This window comes from Phacochoerus africanus, chromosome 4 (assembly GCF_016906955.1).
Source record: "Phacochoerus africanus isolate WHEZ1 chromosome 4, ROS_Pafr_v1, whole genome shotgun sequence".
In the NCBI taxonomy this organism is placed as follows: Eukaryota; Metazoa; Chordata; class Mammalia; order Artiodactyla; family Suidae; genus Phacochoerus; species Phacochoerus africanus.
This window is the reverse complement of record NC_062547.1, coordinates 145,882,731-145,900,997: the sequence shown is the minus strand read 5'-3', so window position 1 is coordinate 145,900,997 and position 18,267 is coordinate 145,882,731. Positions and strand designations below refer to the sequence as shown.

The 18,267-nt window shown below is 41.0% G+C and overlaps 1 protein-coding gene across 2 annotated transcripts in view; it reads right to left on the bottom strand.

The window, feature by feature from the left end:
* Positions 1-397: 397 nt before the first annotated feature.
* KCTD16 (potassium channel tetramerization domain containing 16) overlaps positions 398-18,267 on the bottom strand; it is a 267,120-nt gene continuing 249,250 nt past the window's right edge. For both annotated transcript variants that reach the window (XM_047778944.1, XM_047778945.1), the window contains one exon: positions 398-2,358. In XM_047778944.1, coding sequence (XP_047634900.1) covers positions 1,904-2,358 — 455 coding nt within the window. In that variant the 3' untranslated portion in view covers positions 398-1,903. The remainder of the gene's footprint in view (positions 2,359-18,267) is intronic.

Sequence of the window (18,267 nt, the reverse complement as noted above, 5' to 3'; positions counted from 1 at the left end):
GATCAAATGTCTGCTCATGTATTAATGTATAGAACACCACTTAAATACATAATTATAATTCTCCTGACAACTCAACTCCCCAAATGAATTTTTACTTATGTTAAACTTAAACTCAACTTGAACCATTAAGATAGGAAAACATTGGCTGAGTCTGTTGCCCAGGTGTGAAGGCAAAAATTACAAAAATTCAGAAATATATCCATGTACTAATGGGTACTAATAATAGGAATCAAGACAAACCTCTTACATGATAAATGTGCATCAATGACAGGTTTCAAAAAGAAGCAATTGGTCATTATTTTTCCCTCCTACAGATGTCATCCAGTTGCCTTTATTACCTGTGATACACATACACATACACACACAAAATTAAAAAAAAAATTAGAAGTGCTTGGCACATAATTAATGATGGACAAATTATTTTTTCAGTTCCCACTGAAATGCATGAGGAATGCTGAAAGTAAAAACTTGTCCTTTAATCCTCCTTTACCACAAATCTATGAAAGACCTATTGGTGCATTAATAGAATACAGAGTCACATAGACAGATGGCTATTAACAGTTTCTTTTTGGCTGTGTCTACAGGGGTCAAGGATGTAATCTAGACAGACCGTTTAGAAAGCCAAAGTCTTAATTTCAGAGCTCCCGTTATCTAGTTGGGTTGCTCAGACATCAGAGGAATGACAGCCAAATCCTAGGATGGACACAGACAAATCCCAGATCCAAAACCTGCTACAAGAAAGGAATAATGAAGCACTATAGCTTCAAAAAACAAAACAAACACTTCTGAAAAAAAATATTAGGAGGAGTGTGGATCACCGTTTCCTCTTGAAATGAAAGGCTGGACTCTCATTCAAGTGCTGTGTGTTGTTCCTACTTCCACAACCACACAGGAATTCAGAGAACTTATGTGGAAAGATCACACCACTACCGTAGGCAGTAAGAGCTCTGCAAACACTGAGAGAGGGAGGTAATTCAGCTCAGGGGAGAGAAGGCGGAGTGTGGGTTCACTCTGCAGTAACTTTTTTTTTTTTTTTTAATACAAAGGATATTGGACTAGCTCCTCTCCACCGGCTCCTATTGCAGAGAAAGAGCAATGCAGTAAAATGGAGCCTGAGGGTAATTTGGAAATTCAGAAGACCATTTGTTGATAATGAGGGTTATTCAATGTTAGGAAGTGTGGCCGAGAGAGGCTGGGAAATCTCCCCAGAAGGGTTTTAAGAAAGGAGCAGGGGCTCTTCTGTCTGAAGGACTCTAAGAGGTGCTGCTGGGAGCAGGAACACACGCTTAGGGGTCCGAGCCCTGGGGACTTGTGCCCTGTATGTATATACATACTTCACTGTGCTTCTGTTGCACAAACACTCATGCAAACGGCGTCGATATAAACTGGCACATCATCGATTTGAGTGAAAAGTCATATAAATCTGCCATGCCTCCCTGACCACATAAACAAAAAGAAAAGGAAAGTTGAAAAGTCCAAATATATGCCATTGGGTCAAATCTCTACCATGCTCTCATTCAAAGGAGGGAGGTAGAAGATGAAAGGAAAACCCAGTTTGGAATAAATGATTCCCAAGGCGTCTCAGCTATTCTTACCTAGCTGACACTCATGAGAGAGAAGATATTCAGTACATGGGACCAAGTTAACAAACAAATAATACCCCCCCAAAAAAAGAGATGTTCTTATACTTCCACATCTGGAAAGAAGCCTACCCTGTGCATTGACGTATTAAGTTGACCTAGGTAAATAGGCAGTAGTACCTCAATGGGCTATTGTGTTCTAACAAATGGTATCATTAGTTGTTTTTCTTTTCAAATATGGGTTTCTCTTAGGAGGTTTATTTCAAAATGGTGACACAATGTGTTTCTTCTCCCACCCCCCACCCCCCCCTCCTACCCCTCCCCTATAGATGATACTTCCGCAAAAGTTCAGATTGCCAAGGATGTTTTCTCTCCGGGAACCTATCTGGAATTTTGATCTTTAGGAAATCCTGGATGCATTTCTCCAGCTCTTCCTCAATTGAGAGCTTTTCCTTGACAGCTTTTTTTTTGCTGCTCATGTTCGACTCCCTGGAGCCCGAAGTCAGAGTTCGGAGCAGATCACTTTTCCGTCGCATTTCTGACTGTTGGATCAGCTGGACAGGGCCCTTCTTGATGGGACGGTCCAGAGTCTGGATGTTGGTCTGGCGTGTCACAGGCCCACAGATGACTGTCTCCTGGGGAGAGCTGGCCTCAGACTGGCTGTCACAGCTGGAGGTGGAGAGGTCATTGCAAGAGGTGCCACTCTCTCCTTCTTTGTCACCCTTGCCATTCTTGCAGCAGCAATCACAGTGCGAGGATGACCACCTAGAAGGCTCACCTGCGAGAAAGCACAGGACCCAAGGGATTAATGCCAGGCAGCTCAGCTTGGAGCAGCAGTACAGCACCTGAACACAAACACACAAGCATCCACAACCATGTCTTTAGAAGATGCAGGACACAGGATGGGCTGCAACAGGAGTGCCCAGCAGCCAAGCTCACTGAGGGAGAGACACTAACTATGGCCTGCTGCATAAGAGGAAATATAGGAGTTCCCGTTGTGGCTCAGTGGTTAACGAATCCAACTAGGAGCCATGAGGTTGTGGTTCAATTCCTGGCCTTGCTCACTGGGTTAAGGATCCGGCGTTGCCGTGAGCTGTGGTGTAGGTCACGGATGTGGCTCAGATCCCACATTGCTGCGGCTCTGGCGTAGGCCGGCAGCTAGAGCTCCAATTAGACCCCTAGCCTGGGAACCTCCATATGCCGCGGGAGCGGCCTAGAAAAGGCAAAGAGACAAAAAAAAAAGAGGAAATATAGTGTAATGCTTCAACCCCCAGGCGCTGGAGTCAGATACTCAGCTGCGTCATCTACTAACCTCATTCATCACCTCGGCAGACCCCATGCATGCTCAAGGCTTCAGTTCCCCATCTGGGAGGTGGAGGATAATAATTTCCCTACTACCAAGCATTGTAGGGCAGATTTAGAAAAGGCAAGTGAAATTCTTTTCTTCTTTTCTTCTTTGGCTGCCCCATGGGATATGGAGTTCCTATGCCAGGGATCATGTCTGAGCCACAGTTGAGGCCTACACTGCAGTTGCAGCAATGTCAAACCCTCTATCCCACTGTGCAGGGCCAGGGATGGAGCCTGTGTCCTGTCACTGCCACCAATCCCACTGCATCACAGACGTAACTTGGGCAGGTGAATTCTTAAAAGCCAATGTATGGCCAGCAGTAAGCTCTCAATAAATGCTAGCTGATTCTACTGTGGCTGACATTAAACCCTGAGCCCCACATTAGCACAGTCAGATACAGTGGCGGGGTGGGGGTGGGGGGTTCTATAAGAACGGAATGACAGTTACCAGTCAGTGCCAGCCCCTAGGTAAGCCCCCATGCACCCATCAACTCAACAGATCCCCATGATAATCCTACAGAATCAGTAGCCCCATTCTATTTTTCATACAAGGAAATGAAGACCCTAGGGATTTAAGAAACCTGCCATAGTCTGCACAATCTGTAAATGGCAGAGCTGGCATTTGAATACAGATCTCCCAAATACCATAACTAAGGCTGTCTGTAAAATGCATGCACTCATTCAAAACAATTTTCAAGGTTTAACTTCTCTCTGATGTCCTGGTTCCCCTCTCCTCAGAAATATTTGTTAATTTTCCTTCTGAGGGATGGATTAACTTTGTAAGTGTCTCTATTATTGTACCTATCACATATTGTTATTCTTTTCTATCTTAGGCACCACAGCTACCTAACCACGAGCTCCCTGAGGTGACACCATGACATGCTCATTGTTGTAATCCCAGAAAATAGCTCCGATCACAGCATAGAAATTCAATAAAAGACTATCTTGATAATAATTTTAAATGCCTAGATCTAGCCATTCCTGAAGCTAGACCTGTCAGTGACCTCTTCACTTTTATGATCCACTACATTATATTTAAGCCACGGTGTGAACTCCTCTCTCGCTATTTCCGTGCGTGTTGGTTCACAGCACTGCATTCAGCTATTTGTTTCTTTTTTTTCTTTCTTTTTTTTCTTTTTTTTAGGGCTGCACTCGCAGCATATGGAGGTTCCTAGGTTAGGGGTTGAATGAGATCAATAGCTGCAGGCTAAAGCCACAGCCACAGCAACACGGGATCTGGGCCACATCTGGAACCTACATCATAGCTCACGGCAATGCCAGATCCTTAACCCACTGATGGAGGCCAGGGATAGAATCTGGGTCCTCATGGATGCTAGTCATATGTGTTAATTGTTGAGCCATGACAGGAAGTCCTGCATTCAGCTATTTGGAGGCAGAGCTATTTTTTCAGATACACAGTTGGTGGCTCTCTAAACTAGAAAATCCACAATCATAGCACAAAACAATTTCCTAAACATAAGTCACTACTCCTGGCTTTCTACCCTTTAAATAGTCACAGCCTTCTTGGAATCATGAACTTAATACTGTTTACTGATTATGTGTCAAACACTGGGCACTTCATATAGTTCACTGCCTTTGAGCTGCTAAAAATAAAGTAAATCAATCCCCTTGATTATGCTAATATTGAAAACAAGGATAAAGGAGTATGTTTATGTGTTTTAAAGGAGACTCAGTTTTGAATTTGTACTATATCTAATTCTCATAATCAATCATATGATAATAAGACCCCACTTTATTGTCATTTCTAAGGTGCTCAAATTAGAGAATGGAAACTGTTAGGAAAGTTCCATCCTGTTTTCTTTGACAATGTCTGTCCTCTACCTATCTACATTCTTTAAATATTTATAGCAATTTATACATTGTTTCGAGAGGGAGTTAAAAAACCCAAGTTCCTGTAAATCACAACAGTATCTCTAATGCATACCTGCTCTTTCAAACACTTTTTAAAAAGTGATTGAGTAGTCATTGTATTTATATACCCATTAAATGAAATGAAACAATCCAATTAGCCAAGAGGAATCACCACCGCAGTCACGTCCTAGTTAGCTCAGGCTATTACAAATGACTATCTTCCGTGCAGCAGAGAAACTGTTCACTATGTACCAGCTGGTGACTGAAAATATCAGCAATAGAAAATGGTTTTTGTCTGCCAGCCCATCTCTGAGGTGAAGGTTTTTCTCCTTTGGAAGGCGGAATGTGCCCCTCCCTCTCCAAGCCTGCCCACCCCTGTCCTACCATGACTTGATGGAGAAACAGCTTCAATGAACTGGGTCAAGGAAAAGCAATTACATCAGTCCAGAGCGGATCTAGTTAGACCTTTTTTTGAGAAAAAGTTCAGAAATTGAACTTAGCCTTTAAAAAAAAAAATAGAGAGAGAAAGACGAACAGGAGAAAGAAAGGAGGAAAGGGAGATGAGCTGGTGTACACCTGCCTACTGCCTTAAAACAAGATGACAAACTATTTTGGTCATAAACCCTGCTGAGCTGGTAGAAATACAAGCCTGTGTTTCTCTGCCCAAGAGTTACCTTCCCCCAAAAGTCATGCCGTTCAGTGGACTTGGAGGGAAACCCAAGGTTTTTCTAAAAGCCATTTTAACAACACCAACAACATCACGTGAGGGAGTCCTGTGTATTGAGGTGGAAAACTGCACACAGCCCTTCACGACCTGTCCAAGCCAAGAACCTGTCCAGATGCATGATTTCCTCCCTGACCTGCTGGGTGATCAAGGATTTAAATGTCAGCTGAAAGCCTCCAGCTTCCAGGCAAAGAGAAGTATTACTTTCTACTTATTCTGGCAGCTGCCACTATTGAAGGGAAATTGAACAGATTCATTTTAGTGGAGTCTGTTATACTACCACATGTTCAATATTTTATGAGCACATTTGAATGTTTTACTATTTTAGAAAGATAATTCATAAGGTGGCTTCTGCAATCTATATATTAAGTTGACATCAAGGAAGAAGATGGGATGAATATGGTCCAGCTGGAGGTGCTGTGTGAAGAGTCATTATGAAATTGGAAAAAATAATCAAATGTGAGATGAGAACTGAGATGTTTCTTTTTTGAAAACATTGCCTGTCTGATTACCCCCTCCCCAAGAATTTAATGACGGCAGACAGAGGTTTCAAACCAGAACAGACAAGACCCTTTCGCCTTTGCAGTCCCACTGACATGTGCTCACCAGTCCTGGTGTAAGAGGTCAGATCTGTAACTCCAGGCATTCTAGAATCTCCCCAATGACAGCAAAGGATGATCTTCTAAATACCTTGGTACTCCAAATTGCAGCATACCTCTGCTCCCAATTTGCTGAGGTTTCAATACTGGCTGGAATAATTCTCTCCATTTGAGGGAAAATGGGTTACAAATGATTAGCCAGATACAAGGTGAAAACCGTTTCATTCTAAGAAAAGTCTGATTTATTAATATTAAAAAAGCAAAATAGCTGCTGTATCTGGGGCGGGGAGGTAGGTTGTGTTAACTCGTTGCTGGTCAAAGAGCCTAACAGCCCTTCCGTACTTATAAATAAACCATTGCTGAAATGGTTGGGTTTCGTTTTTGCTGACTGGTGCACAATAGAGCTGTGATAAATGTTTGATGATTAAAGGAATAAGCCAAACACATGTGTTGAATTATATCAAGTTGATAACACAGCAGATGGATTTCAGGCACCAGAGTCAGGCCACACAGTATGTCAACTTGGATAAATTACTTTACCTCTTGAAAGCTCAGTTTCCTCATCTGAAAAATAAGGCTAGTAATAGTATCTTCCTCAGAAGAGTTTTAAGAAAACTAAATGAGATAGCAAGATAAAGATGTTTCTGGTTTTTGGCGTCCTACACACACGTCAGTCATTGTACACGCTTGTGCTTCTAGAAGCCAGGCACTGACCTACATCAACCAAACAAATCAGGAGTTTGTTAGATATGATGTCTATGTTTTCCTAACATGCTATACAACCAATTCTTAGGCCTAGCTGCAGCCTCATGTAGGAAGCACTCTGGTGCTATAATTGGACTCATCAAGAAAATGTACACTGAGCATTTTTCAGTGTCTGCCTTTGTTGGGGAGTGGAGAGTAACCACTAGCACATGCAGTGTCTGGCACATGCTATGTGACCAGGGGTCCTTTTGGAAGGAAGATTCCTCTACAGTGCAGTGCTTAGAATTTCATAAATGGGGAGTTCCCATCGTGGCTTAGTGCTGACAAGCCTGACTAGTATCCATGAGGATGCGAGTTCAATCCTTGGCCGTGCTCAGTGGCTTAAGGATCCGACGTTGCTATGAGCTGTGGTGTAGGTTGAGACGAAGCTCGGATCTGGCATTGCTGTGACAGTGATGTAGCCCAGCAGCTCTGATTTGACCCCTGGCCTGGGAACTTGCATATGCCACAGATATGGCTCTAAAAGGCAAAAAAAAAAAAAAATTCACAAATGGATGAGGCTTTAAAGGATAAAAATTTACATGAAGATACACCAAGTAAATTTAAACCCACAGCCTAGAGGCATTTGTAGTTTGGATTAAGTGGGAAGGGACAGGAAACTGAATAGCCTCCAGTCCTTAAACCCCAAATCTTCCAATATTTTGCAACATGGAAAAATTGAGGACCAATCAAAAAAAATATATGTAATTGGACTTGGCCCCTTTCCACTTTAATCCTTAGTCCTAACTGACAAAGAAGGAATAAAAACAGGAAAGACTACAGAATCTTTCTCCCCTATGAAAAATTCAGATCGAGCTGAGTGAAACATGACTTAGCAAACTCACAAAGTGCTTATGCATTTTTAAAAGAGGCAGCTCTGCAATCTACCCACACTTCAAATTCTCCACCTGCTAATGGTTGTGAGCACAATGCACGTCATTTACAACAACAGCTGGGAAAACTACTTTCCTCTGTCTTCTCCATCAATGATGTAGGAGCCTACCAGTCTGAGAGTTAGGTGGCCAGATTTAATTTATTGAGGCTGCTGAAACACTTTCTTGTTATCCCAGTTGAAAAGTCAATAATGCCCAAATTGATGTTTTTATAATTCTGCTAACCTTGGAAAAGATACTGCATAGTGGAGACTGGCAATAGGCAGACTGTACAAGCTTCTGAGAAAAATACATCTTACAGCTTGACAATCATCATTTCTTGCTGGTGGCTGATCTTTTCCATTCATAGACTTTTGGCCTTGAAGGGGCCCAGCTGAGGATCCTCATTAGAAGTGGCAAGTTTGGCCACAAGCAGACAGTTAAACCATCCATGCATCAGTCAGGGCTAGTCAGGAAAACAGATGTTCCACCTGTTATCTTAACAGGGAGAACTTAATATAAGGAATCGGTTAAACAGATGTTGGAGGAGTAAAACCACGAAAGATGGCACCGAGGAGTCAATGGCAGTGAATGCAAGAGGCAGCTACCACCCTTAGGGCTGGGGAGACAAACAAATGAGACGGAATTACTAGAGCCTAGGAGCTGGCAAGAGGCTTCTGGTGGAAGTGGGTCCCAGGCATGCGAGAAGGCCACCCTGCCTGCTGGTCCTGGTATCTCTGAAGGGTCCTGGCTCTGGCGATTACAGAAAAAAAACATTAGGAGCTGGGACCAACTGCTTCTGGAAAGCTGCATTGATTCTGATGAGCAGAAAGCAGGCAAGGAGTCCTTCTCCACCTGTATTAAGGTCTTCCTCTAGCGCCCCCCTATGGACAGAACCAAACAGGAAGTCAGCTGGACCAGGGAAAAGGGTGGTTAGCTGAATATCAGCCTCAGCATCATACAGCCCAGTAGAGAGGCATGGGTTTGAAGCTGAGAGGCAGCAGCTTAATAACAGCACACTGTTGTAACAGGAATGCAGCGGAAGAAAGACAAGGCTCTTGACTTACTGGACCATTTGCATGAGTGGAGGAATTAGGGAACGGACATCAAAGAACCTCAGTGCAGTTGTCCGGCTGCCCTGTGTTATACTTTACTAAGAGTTTTGCCTTAGCTCTTCCCCCTGCCAGCAACTAACTCTTCTGATGTTCACCTGTTTAGCCCTCTCTTGTCTTCAAGAGCTTGGCTTACACATCCCTTTCTCAGAGCGCCCTACCTATCCCTCCCCCAACACAGCTTAAGCTGGTCCCAAACTCCAGCCTGTTTTTGTCACACTACCACGTGTTTCTAGGTTGGTTTCACATCTGTTTTTGGTGTCAAGGGCTGAGTTTGTTCCCTTCTGAATTCTGATGCACACTACAGGGCACATCCAGGCCAGGATTCCATAGCAATAGATGCTCAGGAGATATCTGCATGAAATTGAATGGAAGGAGTTCCTGCTGTGGCACAGTGGGTTAAGAATCAGACTGCAGCTGCTTGTGTCACTGCAGTGGTGCCAGTTCAATCCCTAGCCTGATTCAGTGGGTTAAAGGATCCGGCATTGCCATAGATGTGGCTGGGGTCAAAGCTGAAGCTCAGATTCAATCCCTGGCCTGGAAATTTCCATATGCTGCAGGTGTGACCAAAAAAAAAAAAAAAAGAAAAGAAAAAGAAAGAAAGAAAAAAACCAGGAAAGGAAATGCATAATGTGTACAAAAAGTAAATTTTTGGTGTAGACCATTTGTGAGAGACAGTAAACCTCCCCCAAAGAAAAAAAATATAGAAAAATCTGACATGCAAAGGTTATTGGAAACTATTTAGGCATATCACTAGACATCTAATATGCATATGACAAAAGCATAAAACCTGCTGATCCACAGAGATAATGGCAAAATCCATCCAGATTTGAATAACTGTATATATGCATTTTCTAATTGATCTTCACTCACAATTATTAATATCTAAAACCCCTAAAGGCAATATACAATTCGAGTAAAAATCAACTTTCTTAACCACTCAACCATGGTTTCTAGTCACATAATATTCCACTTTGGTGACACTCAGACACCCTCCCAGCTCAGGGTTTTCACCTGTGAAGTGTCTCTCTAAAGAAAGCAATGTGATGATGTGTAAACGGCTTTAATCCCGAACATCCCCTTTCTGGCCTATGGTCTCGCTCTGACAAGTGTTCCTTAATGACACTTAGTTCATTTTCCGGGTCTCTCCTGTCCTTTGCTTGCTTTCTTCCTCTTTATTGTAGTCCCTCCTCTTAGGCGCACCATTTCTCAGCTAAGATCGTACTTAATTACTCTTCCGCCAAAAGTCTTTAAACACCTATGTCCTAGGGAGTTCTGTGGCCCATCCAATCTCTTTCCTCACTCATTCCTCTTTATCCTGCCTGCACCGTTTTACATTTCTCTTCACCAATTTTCATAAACTTGAATAAGTGCCCCCAAATAATAAATTCCCAACAACTTCTCTCAACCACTATCTCAGAGTTGTTTATATCTTAGAACTGAAATGTATACAGAATTATGATAGGGTTTGTTGTCCCCTTTTCCAGTGAAAACACACTTCTTTTCCATCAGGGAACAGTTTCTTCCCTACTGCATGGTGTCCCAAACGAGCTGTGGACCATGGTGCCATGCCTAGTGCCAAGGGAGGCCATATGGCCCATATTTGGACCTGCCATCTCTCAACCATGGTGGGTGGTTCAGATATGGTCATGTGAGCCAAGCTGGATGAATCAGAGTCCCCGCTGGAACTGCTGTGCTGGAACTTATGGGCATTATCTGCCTTATGATGTGAGACGTGCCAAGCTGGGAGGGTGTGAGTTCACTGGCTGTCTTCCCTACCAGTTGGAGAGGATATTGATGACTGTAGAAGCCAAGCCGGACAGGCAAAGCTGAGAAAGAGTCAAGGGATAAAGCCCTACATCCAGCAGAATCACAGGCTGGCCCCATTCCTAGGCTAATAATTTTATAATCCAGTAAATTATTTTTGCTTAATCTAGTGAGAATTAATTTTGTGTTACTTATATTAAGACTCCTGAACCTGCATCAAATGCATATAAACACATTTAATGTCTGTCTAGATTGCTTTTGTCATCCTCTAAGCATTGGTGCAATTATAGCATTAATATTGGCCAGTGCTTTAGGACACAAGTACAATTACTTTTGTAAGCTATTTTGCAGGTAACTTATTTCTGTTTTGGAATCATAGCCTCTTTGTTGCACCAGTCGCAACAAATTTGACTAACACCCTCAAGAGACATACAAAAGCAATGCTGCCACCTGTTTCACGTAGTTATTCCAATAGTGAATAATAACTGTACCTCGAAAACCAGAAACATAGTATAACAACAATAGACATCATTTATTGAGGATCCCTATGTGCCTAATATTGTGTTTAGGACTTAATCTAATCTTCAATCTAATCTTTCCTTTTTATAGAAGAGGAAACTAGCTCAAAGCAGTTCATTACCTGATCCAAAGTTACAGAGTTTACAAGTGGCAGATTAAAAATTCAAATTCCTGTCTCTTTTTGTTTCTTTTTAGTTTTTTATTCCAGTATAGTTGATTTTCCAAGTTCCTTCAATTTTCTTCTTTTTTCTTTTTTTCTTTTTTTTCTAGGGCCACACCAGCAGTGCATGGAAGTTCCCAGGCTAGGGGTCAAATCAGAACTACAGCTGCCAGCCCAAACCACAGCCACAGCCACAGCCACAGCCACATCAACACCAGATCCGAGCCACATCTGTGACCTACACTACAGTTTGTGGCAATGTCGGATCCTTAACCCACTGGCAAAGCCAGGGATCAAACCCGTATCCTTATGGATATTTGTTGGGTTAGTTTCCACTGAGCAATTTCTGCTGGACGGCAAAGTGACCCACTTATACACATATGTACATTATTTTCTTATAGTCTTTTATCATATTCTAATCCAAGAGGTTGGACATAGTTCCCTGTGCTGTAGAGTAGGCTCCCATTGTTTATCCATTCTAAATGTAATTGTTTGCATCCACCAACCCCAAACTCCTCATCCATCCCCTCCCAACCCAGCAAACATAAGTCTGCTCTCCATGTCCATGATTTGTTTCTGTTTTGAGGACAGGACCATTTGTGTCACATTTTATATTCCACATACAAGTGATATCATGTGGTATTTGTCTTTCTCATTCTGAGTTACTTCACTTAGTATGAGAATCTCTAGTTGCATTCATGTTTCTGCAAGTGGCATTATTTTGTCCTTTTTATGGCTGAGTAACATTCCATTGTGAATAGGTACCACTTCTCCTTAACCTATTCATCTGTCAATGGAAATGGGCAGAACACCTAAACAGACGTTTCTTCAAAACAGACATATGGATGGTCAGCAGGCACATGAAAAAAAAAATACTTAACATCACTAATAATTAGAGCCATGCAAGTCAAAACTACAATGAGGTACCACCTTGCACCTGTCAGAATGGCCATGATTATTAAGTCTACAAATAACAAATGCTGGAGAGGATGTGGAGAAGAGGGAACCCTCTTTCACTGTGGTGGGATGTAAACTGGTACAGCTGCTATGGAACACAGTACGGAGGTTCCTTAGAAAACGCAACGAGTACTACCATCTGATCCAGCAACCCCACTCTTGGGCATATATCTGGATAAAACGTTCATTCAAAATGAAACATGCACCCCTACGTTCACTGCAGCACAATTCACAATAGCCAAGACATGGAAACCACCTAAATCCCTATGTTTGTTTGTTTGTTTTGTATCAGAGCCCAGCTCCAGGTCTGGAGCCTCTTGCTAGGGCACAGCTGAGAAGGTGTGGAGCCAGGTAGACAAAATCAGGCCCAACTAGAGAGGGTTTCATATCTGAACAGACTAGCATCTAGGGAAGAAACGCTCTCAGGAAGAGTCCATTATTGAGTACAGCGAAGATAAACACAGAAGAGCAGTTTGGAGAGAGCAGATGACTCTGCTATGACCACAGGCCTCAGGGAGAGAGAGACAGAGGGACACTAAGTGATGATAATGTTGAGTGACGTTTGCACCTACCCTATTCCAGACACAGAGCTGGGCACTGCACCTGCATCATCTCAGTGAACCTTCACCACCGGTGAGGAGAGGTAAGGAATTATAACGCCGGACTGCAGCCTCCCTTGGAGGGCGGGGAGGAGGAGGAGGCCAGTGGGGACCAAACTTCTTCCGGTGACAAGGAGGCTGACATGCCATCATAGAGATTTACTCTGAATCAGCTTCTAAAAGGCCTGCTTTTAAACTGCATGTACCCTTGATGGAAGAATAAGTCTGACATTTCCGTGTAAGTTAGTGCTTGAACCTGACAGAGGAAGCCTGGGAATTCCCACTAGTGAGAATGCCTAGCAAATGGCATTCCTGAATTATGAGCTCTTACCACATGTGCTGTGTGGTGTTAAAGGGCTTTACGAACACTTTTATCTTCTGCTAGCAATGTCACACCAAGGCAGAGTTTCTTGGCCTCGCTACTGTGGATGTGTGCGTTGAGTAACCCTTTGTGGCAAGGGCTGCCCCCTGCATTGCAGCATGTATAACAGCAGCCCTGCCCTCTACCCACAGCCTGTCAACAGCACCTCTGCTCTTCAGCCAAGGCAACTAAAATCATCTCTACTGGAGAACCACAACTCTAAGGTAAATATTATTCCTATTTTATTGATGAGGAAACTGAATTTCATAATTTTTGATCAATTCGCCCATGAGTCACAAAGCTAATAAAAGCTGAAACTAGGATTTGATATTTGGTAGATCTGACCCCGGGACTAATGCCTGTTCCATAAGTATATCGTGATGCTTCAGTGAAATGAGATCTTTTTGAAGGGAGTTTATCAGCAGAGACCCAACCATGGCACTCACTCGAAGTTCCAAAAGAAGGCCAGTGAAAGGAAATAGAGGAGACTGAGTTGCCCTTTCACTTTTCATAAAGTGAAAAGAGCATCTTATTCTCAGCAGGCTATGTTCAGATGATAACAGAAAAGAAAGATTTACAGAATTGAGCAGCTCTGCCTAAATATTTAACCCCTGCCCTCTGGCCCATAAATAATTACTCTTCTTCTAATTAGGATTTCAGAATGGAAGAAAGGTGGCTTTTACCAAGGATCTTTCCATAGAGCCACAACCAACATACCGATCATATAGTCATAGTGGGTGACTGAAATCAAGCATTTATCACATGCCAGGTGCTATTCTGCTCTTACCCTGTAGCATCTCATTTAAGATTTACAGCATCTCTACAAAGTAGGCTCTGCTGTCATTCGCATTTTACAGAAGGGTGAACTGAGGCACTGAGAGTGTAAACAACTAAAATAAAGTCTTGAAGAGATGAACTGTGATGCAGACTTGGTGGTCTGATCCCAGAATTTCCATAATAAAGCAGGTGTAAAGCCTAGTGGTTCAGAACCTGGGTTTTAGAGTTAAAGACACAAGAACAGGCTGCAACTCTGCTGGTGACTTACAGTTTCTTCATCATGTTGGAAAAAACACTAGTGATCTTATAGGAGGGTGAGAATTAAGTGATATTTGTCCCTAGCATAATCATAGTATCTAAAACATATTCAGTACCAAAGACCCAGAACTGCCAAAGCAAACCTGAGGAACAAAGACTAAGCAGGAGGCATAACTCTCCCAGACTTCAGGAAATATTATAAAACTATAGTAATTAAGACAGAGTGGCACTGGTACCAAGATAGACATAGAGAACAATGAAGCAGAATAGAGAACCCAGAAATAAACTCAGGCACCTATGGTCAATTAATCTTCAACAAAGGAGGCAAGAATATAAAGTGCGAAAAAGTCTTTTCAGCAAGTGGTGCTGGGAAACCTGGACAGCCACATGTAAATCAATGAAACTGGAACACACCCCTCACACCACACACAAAAATAAACTCAAAATAGCTTAAAGACTTAAATATAAGACAAGACACAACAAAACTCCTGGAAGAGAACATAGGCAAAACATTCTCTGACATCAACTTTACAAATGTTTTCTCAGGTCAATCTCCCAAGGCAACAGAAATAAAAGGAAAAAATAAACCAATGGGACCTAATCAAACTGACAAGCTTTTGCACAGAAAAGGAAACCATAAAAAAAAAAAAGACAACCTATGGAATGGGAGCAAATAGTTTCAAACAATGTAACTAACAAGGGCTTAATCTCTAAAACATACAAACGATTTATACAACTCAACAGCAAAAAAACCAACAACCCAATTGAAAAATGGCAAAAGTCCTGAGCAGACATTTCTCCAAAGAAGATATACAGATAGCCAACAAACACATGAAAAATGCTCATCATCATTGATTAATTAGAGAAAAGAAAATAAAAACTACTATGAGGTACCACCTCACACCAGTAAGAATGGCCATCATTAACAAGTCGACAAATAACAAATGCTAGAGAGGTTGTGGAGAAAAGGGAAGCCTCCTACACTGTTGGTGGGAATACAAATTGGTACAGCCACTATGGAAAACAGTATGGAGGTACCTTAGAAAACTCTACATAGAACTACCATATGACCCAGCTATCCCGCTCTTGGGCATATATCCAGACAAACTTTCCTTGAAAAGGACACATGCACCCACACGCTCATTGCAGCACTAGTCACCATAGCCAAGACATGGAAACAAACTAAATGTCCACCGATAGACGAATGGCTTAAGAAGATGTGGTGTATAGACACAACGTAACACTACTCAGCCATAAAAAGAACAAAATAATGCCATTTGCAGCAACATGGATGGAACTAGAGATTCTCCTACCATATGATATCACCTACATCGGAATTTAATATACGGCACAAATGAACCTTTCCACAGAAAAACTCATGGACTTGGAGAACAGACTTGTGGTTGCTAAGGAGGAGGGGGAGGGAGTGGGATGGACTGGGAATCAGGGGTTAATAGATGCAAGCTATTTGGAGTGGATAAGCAACGAGATCCTGCCTTATAGCACAGGAAAATACATTTAGTCACTCATGATGGAACATGATGGAGAATGATGTAAGGAAAAGAATATATATATATATATATATATATGTATATATGTATGTATGTATGTATGACTAGGTCACTTTGCTGTACAGTAGAAATTGACAGAACACTGCAAAACAACTATAATGGAAAAAATAAAAATCATAAATTTTTTAAATAAAATATATTCACTACCCACTGAATAGTGTTTTTTAAAGATACTGAATTACATTGATATCTAAATTGCTGATGCTCATATCAATTACAGTTGTAAAATATTTAAAAGGCAACTTCAATGAAGATAACTTTATAGGTAATTTCCTGCTTTTCTTTCAATAGATTGTCTACCCAAAGCCAATCCTCATATTACTTAATCAATATCTCTACTTTCTAGTCTCATGGGCTAGCTGCCAAAGAGTTGACACCATATGCATAACTGATAATATTTAAGAGAACATTGCTGATAAATAAATCTATTAACAGAAAAGTTTCCTTCTCTCATCTCTGGAGCAAAGACTGTCATACATGACCTGCAGTGACTCAAAAGGCATGAAAACTTCCCACAAGAGGGGGTAAATTGTGGATTATGATGATGATTTATTGCTACACTTTTATATATGATTTGTCTTTTTGGTTAAATCAAATTAATTACACACCAATGGACAACTTCATGGTTAATTCATTTAAAATAGATTATCAAGTAGTTGTATAGATATAGTCAATAAACAATGAAGACCATGGAGTATGACCAGCATAATTAGCACTAGTGATTTCCAGACCAAAGTGGATAGAAAATAAATATTAAAATCCCTGCGATAACCATGAAGTTGTTAGATTGAGAGATACTTGACTTCTACATTGCCTTGTCTCTTGTTATTAAACACATTATTCACTTTGCATTAATAACTAGACTATTAGTAATATACTCTTAATTGTTACCATTCGGAAAATGGATGGAAAAGAGATTTTTTAAAGAGAGAACCAAAAGAGTGGTGTGAGATAATGGTCCAACTTCATTCTTCTGCAAGTGGTTATAAAGTTTTCCCAACACCATTTATTGAAGAGACTATCCTTTCCCCATTGAGTGCTTTTGACTCCCTTGTCAAATGTTAGTTGACCATATATGTGAGGGTTCATTTTGGGGTCTGTGTCTATTCTTTATGCCTGTGCCATATGGTTTTAGCTACTACCACTTTTTAATATAATTTGAGGCCAGAGAGTGTGATGCCTCCAACTTTGTTCTTTTTTCTCATGATTGCTTCAGTTATTCAGGGTCTTTTTTGGTTGCATATAAATTTTAGGATTTTTTTTTTCTATTTCTGTGGAAAATGCCATTGGGATTTTGATGGAGGTTGCATTAAATCAAAAGGGATTAAAATAGTAAATATAAGATCTGAAACCATAAATCTGCTAGAAGAAAACAGAGGGAAAAGCTCTTTGACAACTGGCCTCAGCAATGACTTTTTACATGTGATGCCAAAAGCACCAACAACAAAAGCAAAAAATTCAATTTAAGTGGAACCACACCAAACTAAAAATCCTTTGTATGGCAAGACAGACAACCAAAGAAATGAAAAGGCAATCTACAGAATGGGAGAAAATGTTTGCAAATTGTGTATCTGATAAGGAATTAATATTCATAATATATAAAGAATTCGTATATCTCAAGATGCAGAGATAAACAAAAATAACAAAAACAACAAAACGATCTGCTTTAAAAATGGGCAGAGGAACTGAATAGACATGTTTTTTTCACAAAGGAAACATACAAATGACTAACAGATATATGAAAAGGTGCCGAGGAAAAAAAGAGACTGGGGGCGGGGGGGAATGGGATGGAGGTAATTAGTTAAATTTGGGAATTCTTATGGGCCTGAAGAATTTCCAAATTGATAAACCCTGCTTTTATCCCCTAACCCTATTTCAAATTTCCTTTTTCCATGTGTCTCCTCTAATTTTATACAATAATTCCATGTGACATATATGTATCCATGCAGTTATATAGAGCGGTACAGTATAAAAGAAAAAAAAAAAACTGACCTTAGCAAAATTACTACAGAATATATTCAAATTTTACAAAATACTTTATTTTACTCTTTGTGTTAACCTCGTCTTTCCTTAAATTATAAGTTCCTGGAAAGTAAGAGCCCATTTAGAAAGAGTTCCTGGCTAAAGATTATGCTCATTCCGTTTTGACAGAGATTTGAGAAGAGCCATGTATTAGCAACCTAGTATCTGTAAAATGCCTGTAACACCATTTTATGTATTATACCTCATGTGGTCCTCACATTTATTCACTCAACATTATTAATATTTGAACGCATTTTTAGGCCATGGGTACACAGCTGGCCACAGGTATTTTAAATTCTAGTAAGGAAAATAAGTACTAAAAAAAGTAAAAGCTAAAATTTCAGGTACTGATGAGGGCTGTGAAGAAAATGAAATGGGATAATATGATAGAGTGAATTAGGGTGAGAGAGTTGTAATCAACAGATA